Below are 20,280 nucleotides of genomic sequence, written 5' to 3' on the forward strand. Positions count from 1 at the left end.
TTACGAGGCGTGTAGGGAATACTCCTTGGCCTATGGGTCTGACATTCTTTTGACTAATGTAAAGCGAGTTGCAAGTGGTATTCACAAACATTTGGCAAAAATTATTCGACTGAATAAACGTGCCAAGAAATGTGCCAACGGTCCTTTGGCAAACACTCGTTTGGCTAAGCAAAACTGATATACAAACAACTTCAGTGTGAATTTTGTGTTCTACTAAGAACAAGTACCTTGCAGAAAGCAAAGAAATCAACAACAAAAATTTCACATGAATTTATGAGGAGAATGCTAAGCTTTCTGTTCCGCAGTGAAGAAAATAACCATTGGGACAGATAGAGATTCGCACTTTGACTTCCGGTGTGGATCAATCCGCCCACTACCACCGTACATACATCGCATTACGAGTAAAAGTCACACACTCGAAATCTGCCATGCTGAAATGACAGAACGATCTGTCATGGACAAAAAATGAGACAAAAGTTGACAGTCGTTGAGTAATTATTTGTCGTACGAATCAAAATTACCCGAACTATTCGTTCGTTTTCAGTGAGAGAGACTATGGGCATTCTAATTGCAGCACCAGAAATGAGGTTCCCATAAATGTCTTGTTCCTTCCATCCAAGCCGAAGATCAAATCAATTTACAGTTAACTTCAGTGTTCAGTATACAAGTTTTTTTTAACGCCAGCAGATATGCCTGTTACGACACTGGCGTATTTTTCTTGCAAAAAAATATTAGCAACCACAAAAGTTTGCGGGTGAACCTCTTAGTTTAATAACCGCAGATTTTGGACTCAACTGTTTGGTGTACTAAGAAAGTCATTGTGGATTGGCAGTGAAATTTGCAGAGATTATTTATCTATAATTATGCATCAGTGCCTACCATTTGTATCGTTTTTTCTGCTTGTATGTTCGTTCTCCAGAGTATGGTGTATGTCGCACACCATCTTGTGCTCTACTCATTCTAAGTTTTGGACTTTAACATTCCCTTTAATTACCATCTGCAGTCAGTTTTCGCTTCATCCTGGCTCTGATCACTGCTTTTATTGAACTCCATAGTGCCGTATTGCTGTTTAGAAATACCGAAGAAGTATGGAAGATATGATGTGAGAACTTCAAGTTTGCGCGCACTCCAGGAAAGGCTTATTTCAGGCTGGTCAATTTTAAGATTCATTTTGACGAAGTTTGACATTTGGGAGGCTACAAAATCCGAAACACCCTAGGGTGAAAAAGTTAAGGTTTTCTATCGAGTTGATACACAACACATGAAGTATTTTGTCCTCTGAAGCCGCCTTGTGACAGTCTTCTCAACAGAGGTAGGTAGATATCAATGCGTCGCGGTACGAATGTACGTTTGCGCAACCAAGAATGCAGTCACTTTCTTGTGGTATTCTCATAAAAGTTGTATAAGGCCAGGGCACCGGATTCCATATACTACCATAATCTCAACACGCAGTGCGATATGATCTGGGGGCTGCCAGCCTGTGGCTATTTGTATTGCAACTGATGATATATATCGTTCCAAATATATGTCCGCCTTGTGTTTTCTTGGATAATTGGCTGGAATCCGGCTGCTATTACTAACCATTGGAACTCGTGCCAATGGATCAAGCACGATCTATGTGGCTTTACGCATGTTCCGCCATTTACAATCCAGATATGCGCAAACGTGTTCTACGGGAACCTGCTGCTAAGCATGAGCTAAAATTATCAACGCTTATCACGATAAGTTGTCCGACCATGCGACCGCGTTGCAAAAATGACCGGTCATATTAATTCTAATATGCCGAAATAAATTTAAACGTAACTAAACTGTTTCTAATCCGTAATCTGTTTCTTAAAGACTTTTCTGCGTATCCAAACTTCGCCACCGTATTTTCTCAAAATTCATCTGGCGATTGTCAGGTGTTGTAATGAGCACGGAGTATGTGACATACCCACCACATTCAGAGTAGCAAATGTTTGGTACAACTTACCAACTATCAGTATACACGAATTTTGCCGAATGACACATCTTACAGTAAACCGCTGCAAATACCGTACTGTACTGCAAGAAGGCTGCCATTGTACTTTTAGAAGTAGCAAACTGAACAATATTCCTTGCAGTTCGCTGAGTGGACAATATGCGTTGTTACTAACCAATAATGCTTTCTTAACAAAAAGTAACAAGGCAAGTTTTTTGCTGAAAAAACATCGCCAAGCCCAGAATGTCATTTGTCAACGTGTTATGATTTTCCACGACCAAATTCAAATTCACGATTTTTCTCTGGTTGGAAGATTGTAAAAAAATTACTGGTTTGTTTAGTAAGTATACACCATACTTTTTCGCTTGGCTAAATTCGAGAATTCCAAATCAGTCGACGATGATAAATTCTAATACTCAACTTAGCCTTTGGAAATTAAGTCAAGTTGACTGGACATTAGTTTGAGATACATTGTCGAATTTGGCTAGACGGTATGCATCTTTATCGTATCAGTCCCTGGTTTTTTTTGGGCAAACGATCCACACTTATTTCAGATAATAACAATCAGTAAGCTCTATCGCTGCCCAGATATTTTGAAACAAGTATTCTGTGATTATATAGTTGATAGATTGGAAGGTAGGCTCGTTTATGGCCTGACATGTCCCACTTGGTGTTGGTGAATTCGTTATTGCCAAGAACGTATCCTTCAGTGCCAAGCTGGTCAGACAAATATCTCATCGGTTAAGATACGTGTCTAAGGTCAGTTGATTAGTAAATTTCGCATCGAAAGTGACAGGACCATGCTTAGGCAAAGAGGGTGAAAATGTAGTTTAGCATTGCATTTGAAGGTTAAAACAGAATGCTGCATTCTGCTAACGCTGATCTGTATGCATTCATTGCCTATTAGCGGCATCACAGTTGCACAAAAACGTGCCTAATAAAACAAGCGCAAGCGTGATTTTGGCCGGGGAACTCAGAGTTAAATTATGCGTTCGACAATCTTAATGCTGTGCTCTACACACAGAACCGTGTTCTAATTCACCTTTACCAAACTTTTCCGCAAACGCAGGTTCAATGTTGACAAACACATAAAACGTGCATTCTTCCCGAATTCGAAGCTGACCGATGAATTGTACACAATTTTATTAGCATGTGGTAAATGAATTTTGTCAACGTAAAGCAGCACTCAGTAGACCGACTTATTTAGGTCGAAACCAGTTACTGCATCTACGGAGTGGATAAATACAGTTGCCGAATGCCACTGTTATCCAGTCCATAAAGTCATTCTTTCTGCGTTCGTAGCCATTTTTCGTGGCCCTAAATAGGATGGGAGGGATATTTTGTTACAGTGATGAACACAAGCATAGAGTTTCAGTACAGGAAACAATGTAGATGTAACTTTTTATCAGTTCATTTGAACACGGACATAGAGAAGTAGATTTTGAAAAAAAGTTCTATTTACACATTGGACTGTTTTTTATTATTTTTCCACAGAAATTATCATTATTATTAAAAATTATTAAAACCTCAATAGTTCTGCTCTATCTCAACATCAAAGCGACTAATGTCATCAGAACAGGATTACATGTACGTCCTAGGTTATCCCAAAATGAACGCAATTTTTTATCACGCAGTGCAAACTCACCCTCCCCGCGCATTAGCCTAACTCAGCTCTCCGGTTTGCATGATATATGACCCTCGCTTAAAAGGAAATCTCTAAGAAACATTCGAGCGTGATTTATTAGCAACAAAGACCGAGTCGATTCTCACAATCACATGTGCAATTGTCAGCTTTCTTAGCTGAAATAAATAGCCACAAGGAAGGCGATTTTTTAGAAAACGCAGAAAGCACATTTAACACCTGCTGGAAGCTTTCACTAGATGCTTCTAACTAAAGTGCAGCGAGAAAAACCTGTGAATTGTTGTTATTCCGAGCTGAATTCCAAGCTCAATTGATTGAGGGCACTGGACCCTGTCAGTCACCACATACCGATTGTTTTTTATACGTCGCAAAATGTACTTTTATCCCTGTTATCCGAAACGTGTCTCACGTGAACTCTGATGTGACCTCAATTTCATCAGTATCACTAATTTTACGTTTATTTACCTGCTTATTTGTTTACTTATTATTAATAACACAATATGTTCTCCCATTGTAAAATACTCACAAAAAGCGTATGACAGTCTTCATTGCTAAAACGTTGGAATGTATCCCCTGTTCTTATTAACCTGTGCAAAGGCATTTCTCAATGTTTACCTTTTATATAACCCGCAGTAACCTCAGGGTGATATGTACAGGAGAAATATCTCAGTTACTTACCTCTGTAATTCGCCTACTGATTCTAAGTAATCATCATTTAGTTGGTTATATATGGTAATATGGATCGAAGTCCGCCGGCAGAGGCTGGATACTCAAGATTTGTCATTGAAGGCCATCCACTGAATGTCTCAGTGTTTATATTCGTAGATTTTGCACATCGCGACTTCCGAGAGAAAAATGCAAACTACCAAACATATTCTTATGATATGGGTTGGGAAACGTTATTGGACTATCCTCCTTTTCTCTACATAAAACACAAACTGAGAGTCAAAAAAGTCCATTTCACATCTTTCAAAAGGAGATACGCTACTTTTATGTAACAGTGAAGACTTACAAGCATGAGATAAATCAATACGTTTTCTAATCGTATTTCGGTTTTCTGCGTTTCAAACCACACGCGTTTTCAAGATCTTTCAAGGAACTATATCTTATAAATCTCAGCACACAAAGGGTATACGAAACTTTGTGGCCCAAATTATACTTTTGGATAAAAGAGTAGTTGCTGTTTTTTGCCTTATTTTATTTTCATATCCGACTCAATGTTTTTAACAAGCTGTGGACAAACAATCGCACTGTGTCCTCCATATAAGTCGCCTACGGCGCGGTAGCTTGCCTGCAATGAGATAACTGTAAGACTGGCAATAAAATCATTACCTGGCTTGCGATTATTAACTGAAAATGGTGCCACAAAACCTCAAACAGATATGTCTGACGTAGCCTTGTAGAACATGATGAACCGCTTGCTGATCAGTTGTTATATCTTACAAGATATAATTATCTTCACCTCCCTTTGACTTCACAGTCAAATAACTTCACTTGACCAAACTCGAGTTCTTGCTCGTTACTGTTTGATGTGTTCTAACCAGTAAAGCAGTAAGGTATTGCCACATCCGTTTTTGTAAAAACGTACGTATAACAAGTAAGCCAACCCCAGCCTGACGGGGTCCATTTAGGTGTACATCTCTCGATGAAACAACAGATGACAGATTTGACCATTTGAAACTGTTTTAATACATTTTATTCTTTATGACCACTGTTTTATTGGATGTAATTATTTCCCAAAAGAATCAATTTTTTCATCATAACAGAAGGTTCATTTTAAAAATCTTTGATTAAGAACTAACTTATTTCCGTGTGCGGTAGACCTGACAGGATTTTGACTTATAAATCAACTGTAATAGGTCTTTTCCCTACTCTTTCGAATACAATGTAAAAATATTTGGTTTTCAAATGGTATCGACACTTTTATGCTTCAAACTGCTCAACTATTGTGGAAGTATGAAAAATAGAAATACTGAGCTTTTCTGTCTTGCGGCGTAAATATATACTATCAGAGAATCATTATTTGAATAAACTGACACCTGCCTTCGCAGCTCCCACTTTCTAAATCCACGACAAAATACACCTGAGTTTTCACCATCCCGTTGGATTTTATTCAGGTTTAATGGTTAAACCATCTGGAAGTCACGGTTTTTTTAATTTTCAAGAAGGCATGCTTCAAGTGTAGAATAGCCTGTTTGTTCTTTATGTTTGGACGCATATTACAGTAAAATGGGTTTACTGCTCGTTGGCGGTCATCCGCGCGCGACAACAATCGTTTCCTGAGAGTTGGTGTGTTTTTTGTTTAACGACGGGCCGTTTCATAAGCTCTGTTAGTCACAAGTGTTTTCAATCTATTCGAACAATCAATCTGACTAAAAGTCCTCGAATAATAGGGAGAATCTAGCAACTGCTTTTACTCATCAGTCCGGAAACCTACGTCGCCCATATGCTTCTGCATCGTTAGTTTACTCGTCGTCTGCTCCGTGATGCGTACACAAATGCAATTGTTATTATCACGGTAGACGTGGCCGGACTCGCTCACTCAATGTATCGCCTGCATGCGAAAGTGATTAAACTGGCTGGTCACGCGGTCAGATGAGGCTCAACCATAGTACGAATTTTTCAGGGTAAAAAACAGCCTGCTGTAATCGTAATAAACGGAGCCAAAAATCAGCACATCGAAAGTGTCCTATAAAACGAAAATTTTCGTGAAATGTGAGGTTTTATTTACTTAGCCTATTGCAACAGATTTTGTAAGGGAGTTGATGTCGGGGTTATTAAACTGAAGGTCTTTGGTTTGTTTCACCATAGGTTTGTCTCATAAAGCTTCGTAGGTCTATTAAACCGAAAAACAACTGGTGCTGCTGTAGCTTAATACAAACTAGTGCGTCCTGAATCCCACTGATTTGAATGAATGTGCCGTTTATCTCTCTCCCCGGTTGGTCTGGTTGTTATTCACAGTAGCTCACAGGTTCCCGGGTTTCCGGAAATCAGCATCATTGATACTGTTTTTCATAACCAGTCTCCCTGAATTCCGCTAGTTACCTGAGTCTTTCAGAAGGACGCCACCTAAATGATTTGGGCTACGTAGAATTTTCATATCAACTTTGTTAGCATACTTATAAATACTTTAGCCTTACGCTCAATGCAGCCAGGCTTACACTGGCAAGATTAGCTGTGGTCTATTTACAAGGATCTCACAACAAGCTACCCTGGGAAGACCTGGTTTAACTCTCACAACGGGCTCCTTCAGCCCAGTGTCTTTCATTGCCGATTTCTTCCGAAAAACTCCGGCTCAATTTTACAAACGGGCACGTTAAGTGGACTACTGTAATGCACAATAGTAAACGATTTGCTTTTGCGGCTTAATGGGGGTTTTAAATCTATTAGATTGTGAGCACAAAAGTACCAGTACAAAGTACCGGGCGCACATATTTTGAATAACGTCATCACAATTTCAGACAATCACGAAAGGCTAGGAGTAAGCAGAGCAAACTTTTAGGGTACATTTGGTCAGAAGTGTGAACAAAAACTGTCGATGAATACTTCGCGTTCAGTCACTGTAACAGACAAGCTGTGTACAAGACGGTCTCCCAAAACATGGTGTTCCTAGGTAGCAACAAATACAAGTATTACCTTTACACTGCTAATTAGAAAATACGGCTAACGGAAGATCATCCATTTGAACATAAATAGAAAGTTAAATTACATTGTCTGAATGTAGAGTCAACAAAATGCCCTGAGGGACTGTACATTTTGAACTTACCTGAAATTCAGATGATTGCGATGAAAATTTTTCAGGATCTCAATCTTGTTATCACCTTTTCCTGAGGTTTGCCTTTGTAATGATCGACCGGAAGCAGTTCCCCCAACGAACAGATCTTGGATTACACTTTCTCGAACTGACCACCGGAAAAGAAAATTCCAGATCTCGGCATAAAATGCTGATTTCCAACTTTGCAATTATATCGAGATCAGCTTGGTTTGGTTTAGACATTAAAATCCAGCTGCTGTTTTATTTGCGCCGCGTTGAGCTTCTTTCCTTCCTGCTGTTATTCTTAATCAACTAGTTTTAACAACCTAGCCTGATCAAAACAGCGTTTTTTTGGTTTTACTTGCTTACTTGTAGAAGCCCAGCTTCTTTCACCGCTGGGTCAAAATTGCAAACGGACGGCAATCATGCTGGTTTACGTTCTGCACAATTTCAACTTGACTGCAATTCTGAATTACACGCATTTATGATGGTTTGATCTATATTTGGGTCAGTGAAGTACAATTGGAATATGGGAAAAAGTTAAAACTGAAATAGCAACTTAGAATAATTAATAATAATTAATAAATTAATCGATGTTGATATCCTATTCAACAGGTGTGTCACATAGTCCTTTGTACGACTTGTTTCACGTCGGTGGATATGCCAGCCCTGCCGTGGACGCATTGTGCACAACCAGTGATGTCTCAAAGTTGGAAAATGAATTCAAAAACCAGGCGGGGGAAAATATCATGACAGTTATTCGGACACGTGGCATCGATTCTTCAGCTCCCCCGGAACAACGGTAAGCAAGTTAGAAAAAGACTATCAATCAAACCTTGAGGGCTTTTGGGACGTAATTAAATTCTGTGTCCTTCATGTGCTGCAGAAATGTGGCCCTTTCAGTCAAGTGACATGATTATGCACAACAAGGAAAGCAAACAGTCTGTGGAAATACATGCGACACTAGCTGAAATAGACACGTTTCTTTTTTGAACCATTCAAATTATCAGAATACCAGAAATAATCGCTATTTTATTTGTCCTGCTATCGTGGAAGCAATATTTACCTGTAATTGTCTGGGAAATCTTGCTTGCTGAGCTTCTGGACCAATCTTTGCATAGTTTTCAATTGCTCTGCTTATTGTACGTTTACACCGATTTGCCTTTTTTTCATAGAATGTGCGTTCGTTTGTCTTGTATCTACCCATACATCAACTTGGACTAAATCATAATTTGCATTTGTTCATTATGCACATTTTTTGACATTCGGTGCAGCAATTTATACATAAAACATAAGGCCCCATGACTCTTGGCTTGTGACTAGGTGGTACATTCAACTGGGTCCACAAGAACACAACGTAGTTTGACTGAAGCATTCATTCGCCCGTTTTTGCATGCTGACCGCCAAAGTGCATATTTTTTTCATGGACTCGTAGGCAAATGTTAATTTAACTTTGCATCAATAGTAAAGATCGTTCATTTGAAGTGCAGTAAAGCAGTGAAAATTTTTTAATGAAAACTCCTAATGCTACGTTCTCCTTGTTTATTGGATGTCATCAAATTCCATTGCCTCGTTTCGTAAAACACCACTCTTTGGAGTAGATATGATGGAACGTATTTGGATGTTGGAAAGGCGGTTTCTTATCTGCTATTTACGATCTGAATATTAGTAAGTACCCTACGAAGAAGGGTATCGCTAAACTTCTATTATACTCACTGTGATGTATCCAAGAATGGACGTACATTTGGTGCACGACACACGCGTTTCCAAATACCTCGTAGTTCCCTTTCCTTATGAAGAGGTTACCCAAATAGGCTAGTGCTTATCATTGGCTATATTTATCACATCCGTGGCTGATAACGTCTGTTTTAGCGTTCTGTTGAAAACCGCCCTAAGTTAAAAGTCATTAGCCGAGGAAATTATGCGTTCCAGGCAATGGGAGCTTTTGTCGATCCACTTTTAGCTTTTAATTCAAAATCGCCATAGATCTAGCCGGAGTTTTGTGGATGTTATTATTTACTAGTTAATAAGACACATCTTGATAATTGAAAGAAGTTGCATATGAATCAATATAAGGCCTTTTATGGGTGAACCGTCCTAGGCGTTTCCTCCAAGCAGTAAGGGAGAATTACTTCGCTGTCGATGAACTTGTTCTTGACAGCTGTTGTCTGGATATTGATATTGTCCACTTTTATCATGCAACTATCGTGAAAAATCTATGCCTAATATTGTCATGATCCTACCACGCATATCGTCTTGCAAATTCTTTCCAAAGAAATACGACAAGCAGCGGAAGAAACCGTGACTTTTTCGTCAAAAAATTGGGAGGGAAATAATGCTTCAGGTAGATAAACTTTTGTTTATATCGCTTGGGAATCCAATGTGAAATCACGGGTTTTGATATGTGGTTTGACGGCATTTTAAATGCTGAAGCAGCTTGTACTGCAATAACCTTCATAATCAGCAGTTCAATACAGTTTAACATCATTTTTGAAGTGCACGTTTGCTATCCCTCCAACAGTATCCGGTCGGCTCTGTTTGCTGTCAACAGCACACACCACTTGATCTCTTTTCTCACCCGACTTGTGCCAAGTCCTGACTGGTGCACTGGTTTATCTCGGGTGGATATATGTTTGGCCAACTGCTCCTGGCCTTTACAAATGCGATTTCGTTTGGAGCCATGGGATGCTGGCGTCATGTCCGGGAACACATATGTCCCAGTAGAACCATCGGAGCGACTTCGACAACCAAAGCCAATGTGTCCAATTACTCCAGACCTGAGGGCAAATACCCCTTTCACCGTCGTTACGGACTACGTGTCACCACCCGGTATTCCCAACCCAATGGACAGCTCAGCACGGGTTTTTGGCGATTTGAGCATGGACGATCCTGGTACGCTTATAGCCGGTCAGAATCCTTTTGCTGACCCCATGTTGTCATCCCAGCTGCAGGACCAAATGCGACTAATGCATGGTTCAGCTCCAACTCGATTGCGTAGACAATTTGCCCCTCTAGGAACAGTGACTCTGGAACTACTGCGAATTAATGAGGTGAGTTCTCGTGCTTTACAAATTTGTTAAACACGCAAGGCACACAAGATTCTGCGCTGTTCGATCACATCATCCTGTCATTCGGCAACAGCTATGGTAATTTTATGGAAGAAGAGGAAAATGCGTTTATGTTGGATCGCTTCTGATATTGAAACGTGATACCGCTTCCTACATTTTCCCTTTTTGGTCTCTGATCAACAGATTACTGAGAAATTGTTAGCAAAACGGAACCAAGTACTTTTTACAAACGCTGAATCGGTATAGATCTCTTTGCTGGTGTCGTTTTTTAGACTTCTCCACATCCAAACGTCAACCAGTTTTTTCAATTTGCCAAACAATCTTAGCCACTTAACTCTATATTTGCTTCAGTTCAAACACTGGATGAAGTAATTCCGAATAGACTAACGTTCTTCACTCCGGGTACATGTTGAACCAAAAAATGCAAACAGGCCTTCAAAAAAACTAGCTTGCTCGTGCCGAAGCGTTCATTCCTAAGCTGTTGCGTTTTAACCAGATTTCTAAAATCAGATATTAGGGAAAATGAAAGCTGATCTGTTGATACGTGAGCAACAACACATAATTCACTCTCGCTCTGTCAGAAAATGCTTGAGAGGCGTTTCCGGTTTATTATGATGAATGAAATTTGCAATCTGATAATGCTGCCATCAACCTACATTCTGATCTGCACTTGTCCCCCAAAATTCTCTAGCTTAGGGCAAACCATCCTACAGAGTTCCGGACCAGTAAATGGTACTAAAAGCTATCATCAAGTACTATCAACTGTCAGCAAATACCACTACTGAACATTAGTGTCGTTTATTGTTTAATATTATTCTCAGAAACATAGCTGAAAGCAACGGTGAGTAATTATTTCAGCATTCATTTTTTGGCACTTGCCGTAATTCCCACTCCTGTTTTCATGAGTATCTCCTGTGTACTGGCTAGAATTACCGCGGGAATACCAACTGGATTTTGTCTAAATTAGTCAATCATTTCAGTGTCGCATTTGGAGTCGCAAAACTCTTGGATTATATAGAGTGACGTCCAGTTTACCCCGCGAAGGAAGTGGTTCAGAGCTCCGGCTTTTACTGATAACACAACTTATATGTTCGCAAATTAAACTGTGGGCGGAAAAAAATGCTTCGTCGACTTTAGATTATTTTGGTTAAAGTTTCTCTGTAAAAAGTGCACGCTGTTATTTTGCAACTGTTGCATTCGTGGAAAACGTTTTCAATCGCCGAAGTAATTCAAACAAAGTGAGGAAACTTCCTAATCGTTAAAAGAATTTGTGTGAGGTTGCAGTAAATGTGGTGTTGGTCATGTTATTCATTGGTCGTTCTAGTGGTTTAAAAAACCGGTTACTCCACCATCATTTAAAATATGTATAAATACTCGCAGCAAGGAAGCAGCGCAACACTTTGAAGAATTATTGAGCTTTTTTCCGGGCTTTGGTCGGAAAATCAAGTTACACATGCTGGACTTTCCGAAGGGACGATGAGCGCTTAGCACCACGCACAAGAGATTACTCTGATTTCGTTCCACTTGCTTGAAGAAGAAATGTCCAATTTTAATCCTACAAGCCAAAGGAAAAGTAAGATTATTGGATGTTTCCGGTTAAATAAAGATACATGCACGGGGCAAATCTGGAAAAAACGCACGTTGGAAGACAGGCTAGCACCCAAGAGAAGACCTAATAAGTGTGTATTAAAGGCTAGTTTTTGGGTTGCAACACCAACAAGGCACCCTTCCTACTTCCGTTTCTTCCTTTATTTCGATGAATAACACACAGGCAGTTGGATCACTGCATAATAAAGTTCAGATATCGTATCCGAAGAAACAGGTTTATAACTAATTGTCGACAGATTGCACTTGGATGAATTTGAGGCCACTTTTAACTTATTACCAGCTGCAGTACGTGGAAATCTTTCCGTACAAGGTAATACATTTTCGGTAAGGTTATGGTCAAACTCTCTAATAAGGAATAACGTAATGGTGAATGCCGTCTGCTAAAGAAAGTTTTTTATGGAGACTGTGGAGAGGATGTATGGCAGATGATTTCTGCAACCAAGGACAATAGCATTTTTGTTACGTTTCAGCACGAGGTGTGCACACCTGAACCGGCGCAAGATGATCAGGGGTTTACAAGAGCATTTCACTCGACGCCAATCTCCATGACACAACCAGAGTCTGGTTACAAAGCATCAAAATGTCAACTTGGTAGCTGGTCTCCTTGGGGGCCCTGCTCAATTGTGGACGTTACCACGTGCAAAACGGCTGCATCAAAAGCCTACTGGTCGGCAAAACAACCAAGAATGCAGCGGACAAGACTTCCACTGCCACCTGTTACTGTGGCCGACTGTAGTGACGTTCCACTAAAGGTTAGTGAAAACGTTTCGTAAAATGACTAATTGTAATGAACATATTACCGAGCCTGGAAAAATCTTCATGGCCACCAAGCCTGCGAGGAGCGTTTCAAATTTTTAATGCTTTTACTTGCCATTCAAGACGCAATATCTGGAACCAGTTTAATGGAAACCTATAACTAGCCTCAAGCACAAAAATTAGACAAAATAAAAACCGTCTCCTACCAAAGATTGCACAGGTGGTCAGCCGACTTCAGTCAATAAAAACAGTACCAATCAAAGGACCCTTTTGAGAAAGGCAAGCCTTGGCGGAAAACAGGGGCTGAATCCGATGGAAGAACTAGGGCGTAAACGTCGGGCGTATACATATGGTCAGGTGTTCATTTATGTGATACACAAACTGGAATCCTGAAGACTACGTCAGTTGTTTGTGCGGTTGCACATGCATTACCTATTTTTCAGGCCAAGCAAACAATGGATTTCCCGAAATTTCAGAGTGTACCACACCATAACTTCAAGCTGAAGAATTCTTGCTCACAATGCTGGAGAGATTAGTGTGAAGTTAGTGAAGCAGCTGTGCTTGTCCATTGTGATTTAGGCGTTGTGTCACCAGTGGAAGAAATGTTATTAGTGGACTACATTTAAGATTGTTTCGTTAGAAGATGGTTGGGACTTGTAAGATTGGCTGGTTAAAACTGTCTGATTTGCGTAGCCTTTCAGCCTCATATGGATGATCTTGCCTCAGGCAGAGAACGCAGACAAAAGTTTGTCATTTCCCGTTGCTTGTAGATACACTGAAACGATTAATGTAAATGTCTCATGCAGCCTCCGCCATTCCTCACACTACTTCTTACACCTGTTGGTAGGAATGAAGTTAGTAATATTTTTTTGGTAATTAGACCAAATATTGATTGTCTGAACCCCGCGTATTTATCACTGATTATTGTTTATTAATTATGGTTTAATTTAGTACTGGTGCGATTATTATGCAGTGCAGTTTATTAAGAGAACACAAGAGGAAGAAACAAATAGCCTTTAACCTCAAAACAACAAAATTCATAGAGCGGAATTAATTTCGTCTTTTCAAATGGTGCGAATTTTATTGGAGCAAAGCAGATGTATTACGACTATTCGCGTGAAGCCCAACTGAGTATTCTTTGTGTGCTGCCCTGCTGCACTGCAAAGACCAAAAAACGTAAAATGCAATTCAAAATTCACTAGTTAAGCAAAAATAGAGTTCCCAGGAATTCAGGGCGATCATTCTGCTATTCACTATTCATTATATCGCGGATGTTGAGTGTGTGATACTTTTCAGACGGCTATCAGAGAGGCTGCGAGTCAATTGCAAAGTTCATGTCCTGACTTACTCAAAAAGTCGGGATGATGCGCTTAGGTGATTATTGTCTCCTCTAACTAACGGAAATCAATGGAAAGCTGTCCCAACCTTGAAATCGGCCAAAAAGGATAACAAGCTAAGTACCACAAGTCCTACGACGAGAGTGATTGCTAATTGGCACTGAACTATTAAATAGCAGCAAAAACAAATTCGGCCAACTAGACATGGTATGGCTATCGGATATCCTCCGACCAACTGCAGAACATTGAATTAGTCACCCTGAGTGGAGATGCCGATATTTTTCCTCCCAGGTTCTAAGCTTAGCGAATAAACCAACAATATGAGACTTGCAACTTCTACTTTTATAGACGTTCAAACCACGGTCATTCGGCCGAAGCATTTTGGACTCCATTCTAGGCAATTTCCAATATATCTAAACCGAACGAACTGATGTACAGCTTTCGCAAGATGATGATTGTTGATTGCTTCCTAGAAAACAATAATTCCCTTTTTAGGGGGAAGCTCTCACGTGACGGAATACGTTCATTCAACCTCTGCACCACGCTCTCCTTCAGGTAGAAAATCTTGCACGAGGTGGCATGTACACCTAAAGCGACTTGCAAAAAATACATTCTACGTAGAACGTTATGATTATCAACACTGTTCTAACAGACTAATGTTATTTAACAGGAACACCGCTAATCCAAATGGTGACAACAGGACCTTGGTCTGTGCTGAGCTGTAATGAATACTGACTACAAGGAATAGCCGTATTCGATGGCTTTTTTTGGGACTGATTTTAAGGAAACAAGGTTGCAATGACCAAACTACTATTGCTCCTCTTAGAGACCATTGATTGATGACAAAAGTCGATTTTACATGTTGTGAATGCCACTAGAAACTAGAGTGCTTCGGCTTGGAAAGCAACAATTTCCGATGGATGCTCTTCCCTAATACAAGATTCGGTGGCGTGGAATGGGGAGGTGGCATGCAGCAAGGAGGTCAAAATACAGATGACGCTCTTTTGGCGCTACGTTTTTGCGTGAGAACAAAGCCATATAGGAAATCCGTAAATAAACGTGCTTTTTGAGATCACACGTGCCAAACCTTTCGGAGAATGGGAAAAGTCATGCACGCTAGCTTATCAAATGTAAGCTGGACACGTATCACTGCATCAACTTGCACCGTATCTACCTGCCAATGTTCCTTTCAAGTGCTTTTGGAGGAAGAATAAAAGTCAAGAAGGTGAATAAATGGTAAATGACTCAGACAGATCTATTCATACCAACAAGGACTGAATTCGTCTGAGCATGATTTATCCGCTCATGTGGTCGTTCCTTGTCAGTCACTTGGGAAACAAATTGAAATCCACGCTCAAAATCCACTGCGAATACATTTAAAAACTGGAGTACGTTCAAGCAAGTGAAAGTGGGTTTCATGTGCTGCAGCTATTCGTATTTATAGCGTTTCGTCTCCCTGTGAACTTCATCATGAGTTGACGGTTTTCTAGTGGAGAGTTGTGATAAGAAATTCGGGTTTTGTCCTTAAATAGAATCCCTCTGAAGGGAACTTCCTCTTACAGTTATCTAGATGACACAATGTGATATCCAGCTGTCCATGCAGCCTAGTGTGTATCGTGTATTTATCCGTGACCTGCTTCCTTAGTATATTTTGTTGTCATTTTGTTAGGCAACACACTACTCAACCCGCCGCACAGTAACCAAAGATAAAAGGTAAATTTCTGAGAGAGTGATGATTATTTGTTTCACACGTGGCTCCACCGCGTGGCATGCAATGATCCCAGATAATTACCATTCGAACAACTCAAGGGGTCTCCCGTGGAGGGCAAATTGATTTGCAAATGAGCGAACTCAATGAGTGATTTCTTTTCATGCTTTACGCTATTTTGATAACAACCATTTCACTGGAATCTTGCTAAACTATCCAGTGTCATGACTAAGTGACGTTCTCACTCCCAAGTGTGAAGGACATGTTTGTGTTCTGGAAATGTTTGAAAAATATGCACGAGTGCGTAGTTAGACTATGAGGCACGGGTGAGACACCTAAGCTGGTTGCCCGAAAAGTTTGTGTTCAACGGAAAAAGACAGATCTTGCTGGAATTTGTTTTGTATACTCTCAGTACATCGGCAAACACAATCTCGATTATGCACAAATTGATGCGGTTCCGTGAACGTCCGTAGTCCGAACAGGCCGATAGTATATTCACCATTATGAAACTAACGAGAATTCCATATATGGTAGGACGAAAAATGAACATGTGGTCACGTTATGCGACTTAGAGCCTATCTCCCTTTTTTAAAAGTATTAGTTCAGACAAATGTCCGGATTTCATGTATGCATTCTAAGATGCGAGATTGTTGACAGAATGAGTGAGATTATAATTTTTGTGGAGAACATGTTACATAGATTGTGGGCCTTAAGAGAGAGAGAGAGAGCTATCAGAGCCGACGCTGAGTTGGAGCTCTTCTGCAGGGGGCAATTTACGTGTTGAACAAATTAATTGTACTTCACGGTAGATACATTGCGGTGTACATGCCCCAACATTCAGGAGGAGAAAGCATGCAGTTCACCCACGGTTAAGGAAAACTGCGAACCTTTTGTCCCTTCCGCAACGAACACGATGGAGAAGATCTCAGCTGAAGCCTGCCAAAGTCTTCCTTGGGGGAGCTGGTCGGCTTGTATAAATGCCACATGTACAAAACCTGGGTTGATCTATCGATGGCGGGAATTCCCCGATCTCGCCACAAAAGAGGCCTGTGAATCTTATCCATTGGTGAATGAACTGGATACGTGTTGGCCCCCAACTAATCTGCGATGTGACCCCGATTTGCTAAGAAAAGCCTGCTACGAAGAACCACCGTCTGCCAATCGGTTGTGCCTCCGACCGGAAAATACAACTGTCAGGTGTGTCACAATCTATTTCTTGCTCTATTTTCTGTTCAGACTAGGTTAATCTTGGATATCTAAGTAAATGGTTAATTCCATAGAATCTCGATTGATTGATAAAGACAGTTGTCACTGAAAATAACTGTTACTTATGAAAAAAACAAGAGACTTAGCTGAGTTCAAGATGAGTCGCCCTATAAAACCAAACTGGTATTCAGATCAGTGTATTACTTTCATTGACCTGGAAAGAACAGCTTATGCACAGAGAGCTGGCTAACGAAAGGTTAAAAAATGGAAGTATCGTTATGAATTTGGCAAGGGATTATCCCCAAAACTATAGGTTTGTTTCATCATACTCCTCTACCAAGGCTACACCAGGCTTCTGTGGAAAATAAGCAACGCAGAATAAGCAAACGATGTGTACTGCTAATGAGCTTCATTAAGTATAGAGATCAATTTCAGTGCCATCTCTTAATGCGGAACAAGCAGAATGCTTTCGCCAGGGCGGGATGGGAGCCTTTAAGAGATGTGTATGTGTATGTGTATGTGTATGTGTGTGTGTGTGTGTGTGTGAATTTCTCAACTTCCAGCACCCACCTGTAACCAATCAAAATTGTCCAGCAAATTTCAAGCAATTGTTCTAGGAGGATCGATAGAGGATCCACTCAACCTACATAACTAAAACAAGACCTCGATTGTGGTTCGCGCCTGCTGAAGCGGTTCTTCTCAATCGGGAACAATTTTTCCGTTTGGATTTTGGCGGAACCAGCGTGTCTTGTTGGACAGTAGCATAGTCACCTTTGACTTCAGGTATCAGGGGGTTGGATCCATTCTGGTTAAAGAAATGCTCTTGTAATTAGCTCTGACAGGGGCAGAACCCAATTCCAGTTCTACTATTCTTTGATGCAAACCCACTAGAATAAACCAGTGGTTTTGTCCGAACGAGCACGATATGAATACACCATTTTCTGCTCATTTGAACAAGATCCCGATTTCGCTCTCAAATCAGAGGTCAGGTGAACTGTTGTGAACATGTCCTGTATACAGGTCATTCTGGATTGGTCCTAATCTAGCAATGAATGACGTTAGGGAGACAATTAAACAAGCAACTTAGAACTCGGAACTTCTTGTCAATTATTTTTGATTTTCAGGGCCGAACATTCTACTGTATCCATTCTGATTAGACATTAATATGCAAACCATTTAAATGGAACACTAAGTTTACGATTGCCTTCTATGTTATTGGTATTCATTTTTTTATTTTCACGCGACAGATATTATTATCACCCTTCACAGAAGGAATGTAAGACATTTGACTACTCGCCACACTGTCACATACGGGCACTAGTCAGTGACCACGCTATTGCATATACCCGAAACCAGTTTCCGGATCTGACAAGCTGCGAGGGATTGTGTAAATTTGAAAAGCAGCAAAGTAGATCTCGGTGGAGCGCTCGTTATAAGCGAGCACACAACCCCTGCAGCACCCCACCTTACCCAACTTCGCAATGCGGTCCATCCGAAACAGTTGCGTGGTGGTATTTCGACCAACGCAAAAAGCAATGTCTGCAGTTTTTGCATGGCGTGTGTGGTGGCGGAATGAACAGTTTTGCGACTGAGAATGAATGTCAAGCGTGAGTAGCGTTTTTGAAAGTGTCAAATTAATAATTTGGGAGCTGCACAGAAATGTACTTCTAACTGGCACACTTGCTCATACACATGCTTAGAAGGCTTGGTGATTTTTGCTAAACCATGTGATTATCTCGAATAAATAATATAAGGTAATATGACATTTGTATTGTATCCGACTGTTGTTCATCAGTGTGATTAGTTCGCCGGTATGTGAAACGGACCTGGTTATTTGTTGTAAGATGGTAATAAACTACGATGAAAGTTCACAAAAGGTTAGATTTATTGCGAAGGGATTATTATCTTGGTGGCCGCATATGTGATGCCACTATCCACACCAAATCACTTAACACTGGTTTTTTTTTCTTGATAGTATATCATGTTCCAAATCTAATATCGGTTGATGAGGTTATGATTCATTTTCATTCCATTTGAACGAGCAACGTTGTAAGTACCATACATCTTGTCAAACTAAACCTAGTAATGCAGCGAAGCAGTACGTTTTAGCGAAAATAATATTGATCCCTACTGCCTGTTACTAAAACTTTCAGACTGCGCTCATATGTGCACCACAATTCTTTAGGTGATTCCGGAAAATGTTGATCCTATGTTTCATAAAGACTGCTGAAATGCTTTCCCCAGTTTCCTCATGGAAGAGAACATTCCGGATGTGGCTGAATGTGCGAGGATTTCGAATCACTACTTACAGCAGAGATCAAAGGCCCTTTAAGTTGTTCATAGCAAGGGATGAAATTCTACACAACCCCTAACATAGGCAACTGATTGTCCATCTTGAATTTGAATAACACATTCCACATTGATAACAATTCAGTATACTATAAACTTGAAGAGACCATGCACAAGTAGCATATATCTCACAGGCATTCTCGAGTGTCTTCTACCGTTAGTCACATGGTGATGTCCTCTTGCAGCTCGAAGGGGTCGTCTATCTTGCACAGTAAAACTTGTAAATGCACACTACTTGAAGCCGAGTAGTAGTTCAATATGAGAAGCAGACGAAAAGGAATCGACGAACTACACCCAAAAACTCGCTGAATGGCTACACATCACATATGCCTACCTAATTTAAAACCTGACAATGAAAATTGATACTTTTTGCATAAAGGTGAGGTCTTTCGTTAAAACAGATTCTAAAATTAGGCAAGAATTGTACTACTTAGCGTCAAAACTGGGAATGTGGTTCGGCGGAACCAGAGGATATTGATGTTCGTACTCACATTCTATATCGACCGTCCAGATAAAAAACAAGATACTGTAGACTCTCTAGGCCTCTAAGCGGGTCGCTAACTAGGGCAGAGTATAGTTGATCGATAAAAATATCCATTCCACTTAAATTGAAACCTTTAGTCGATCATGATTGAAAAGCCTCTTCTGTCACCACGACTAAGTCGTACTCCATATTTGGCATCTGCCTGGGGCCCTCACACTGCCCTACCGGGTAAAAGTAATATTACAATAAACCAAGCGATAGTATTCTTCTTTGCAAATAGCGCTGTGGTTTGTGACATACCCCAAGTGCGTTGTGGAAGCTAATCTATGAAATATATTGTAGGAGCATGGATGCTTCCCGTTTGTGTTTGTCAACTTATTGTGTCTAATTATTACTTTTGGGTTATCC

At 40.3% G+C, this 20,280-nt stretch overlaps 1 protein-coding gene across 1 annotated transcript in view; it reads left to right on the forward strand.

Annotated features, from left to right (window-relative positions):
• T265_00090 (hypothetical protein) overlaps nt 1–20,280 on the forward strand; it is a gene marked incomplete at both ends in the record, with an annotated part of 54,461 nt that overhangs the window by 33,568 nt on the left and 613 nt on the right. The window contains 5 exons of the mRNA XM_009163747.1: nt 7,972–8,158; nt 9,878–10,406; nt 12,503–12,784; nt 16,675–17,030; nt 18,287–18,646. Coding sequence (XP_009162011.1) covers nt 7,972–8,158; nt 9,878–10,406; nt 12,503–12,784; nt 16,675–17,030; nt 18,287–18,646 — 1,714 coding nt within the window. The remainder of the gene's footprint in view (nt 1–7,971; nt 8,159–9,877; nt 10,407–12,502; nt 12,785–16,674; nt 17,031–18,286; nt 18,647–20,280) is intronic.

Source organism: Opisthorchis viverrini (assembly GCF_000715545.1).
Source record: "Opisthorchis viverrini unplaced genomic scaffold opera_v5_1, whole genome shotgun sequence".
NCBI lineage: Eukaryota > Metazoa > Platyhelminthes > Trematoda > Opisthorchiida > Opisthorchiidae > Opisthorchis > Opisthorchis viverrini.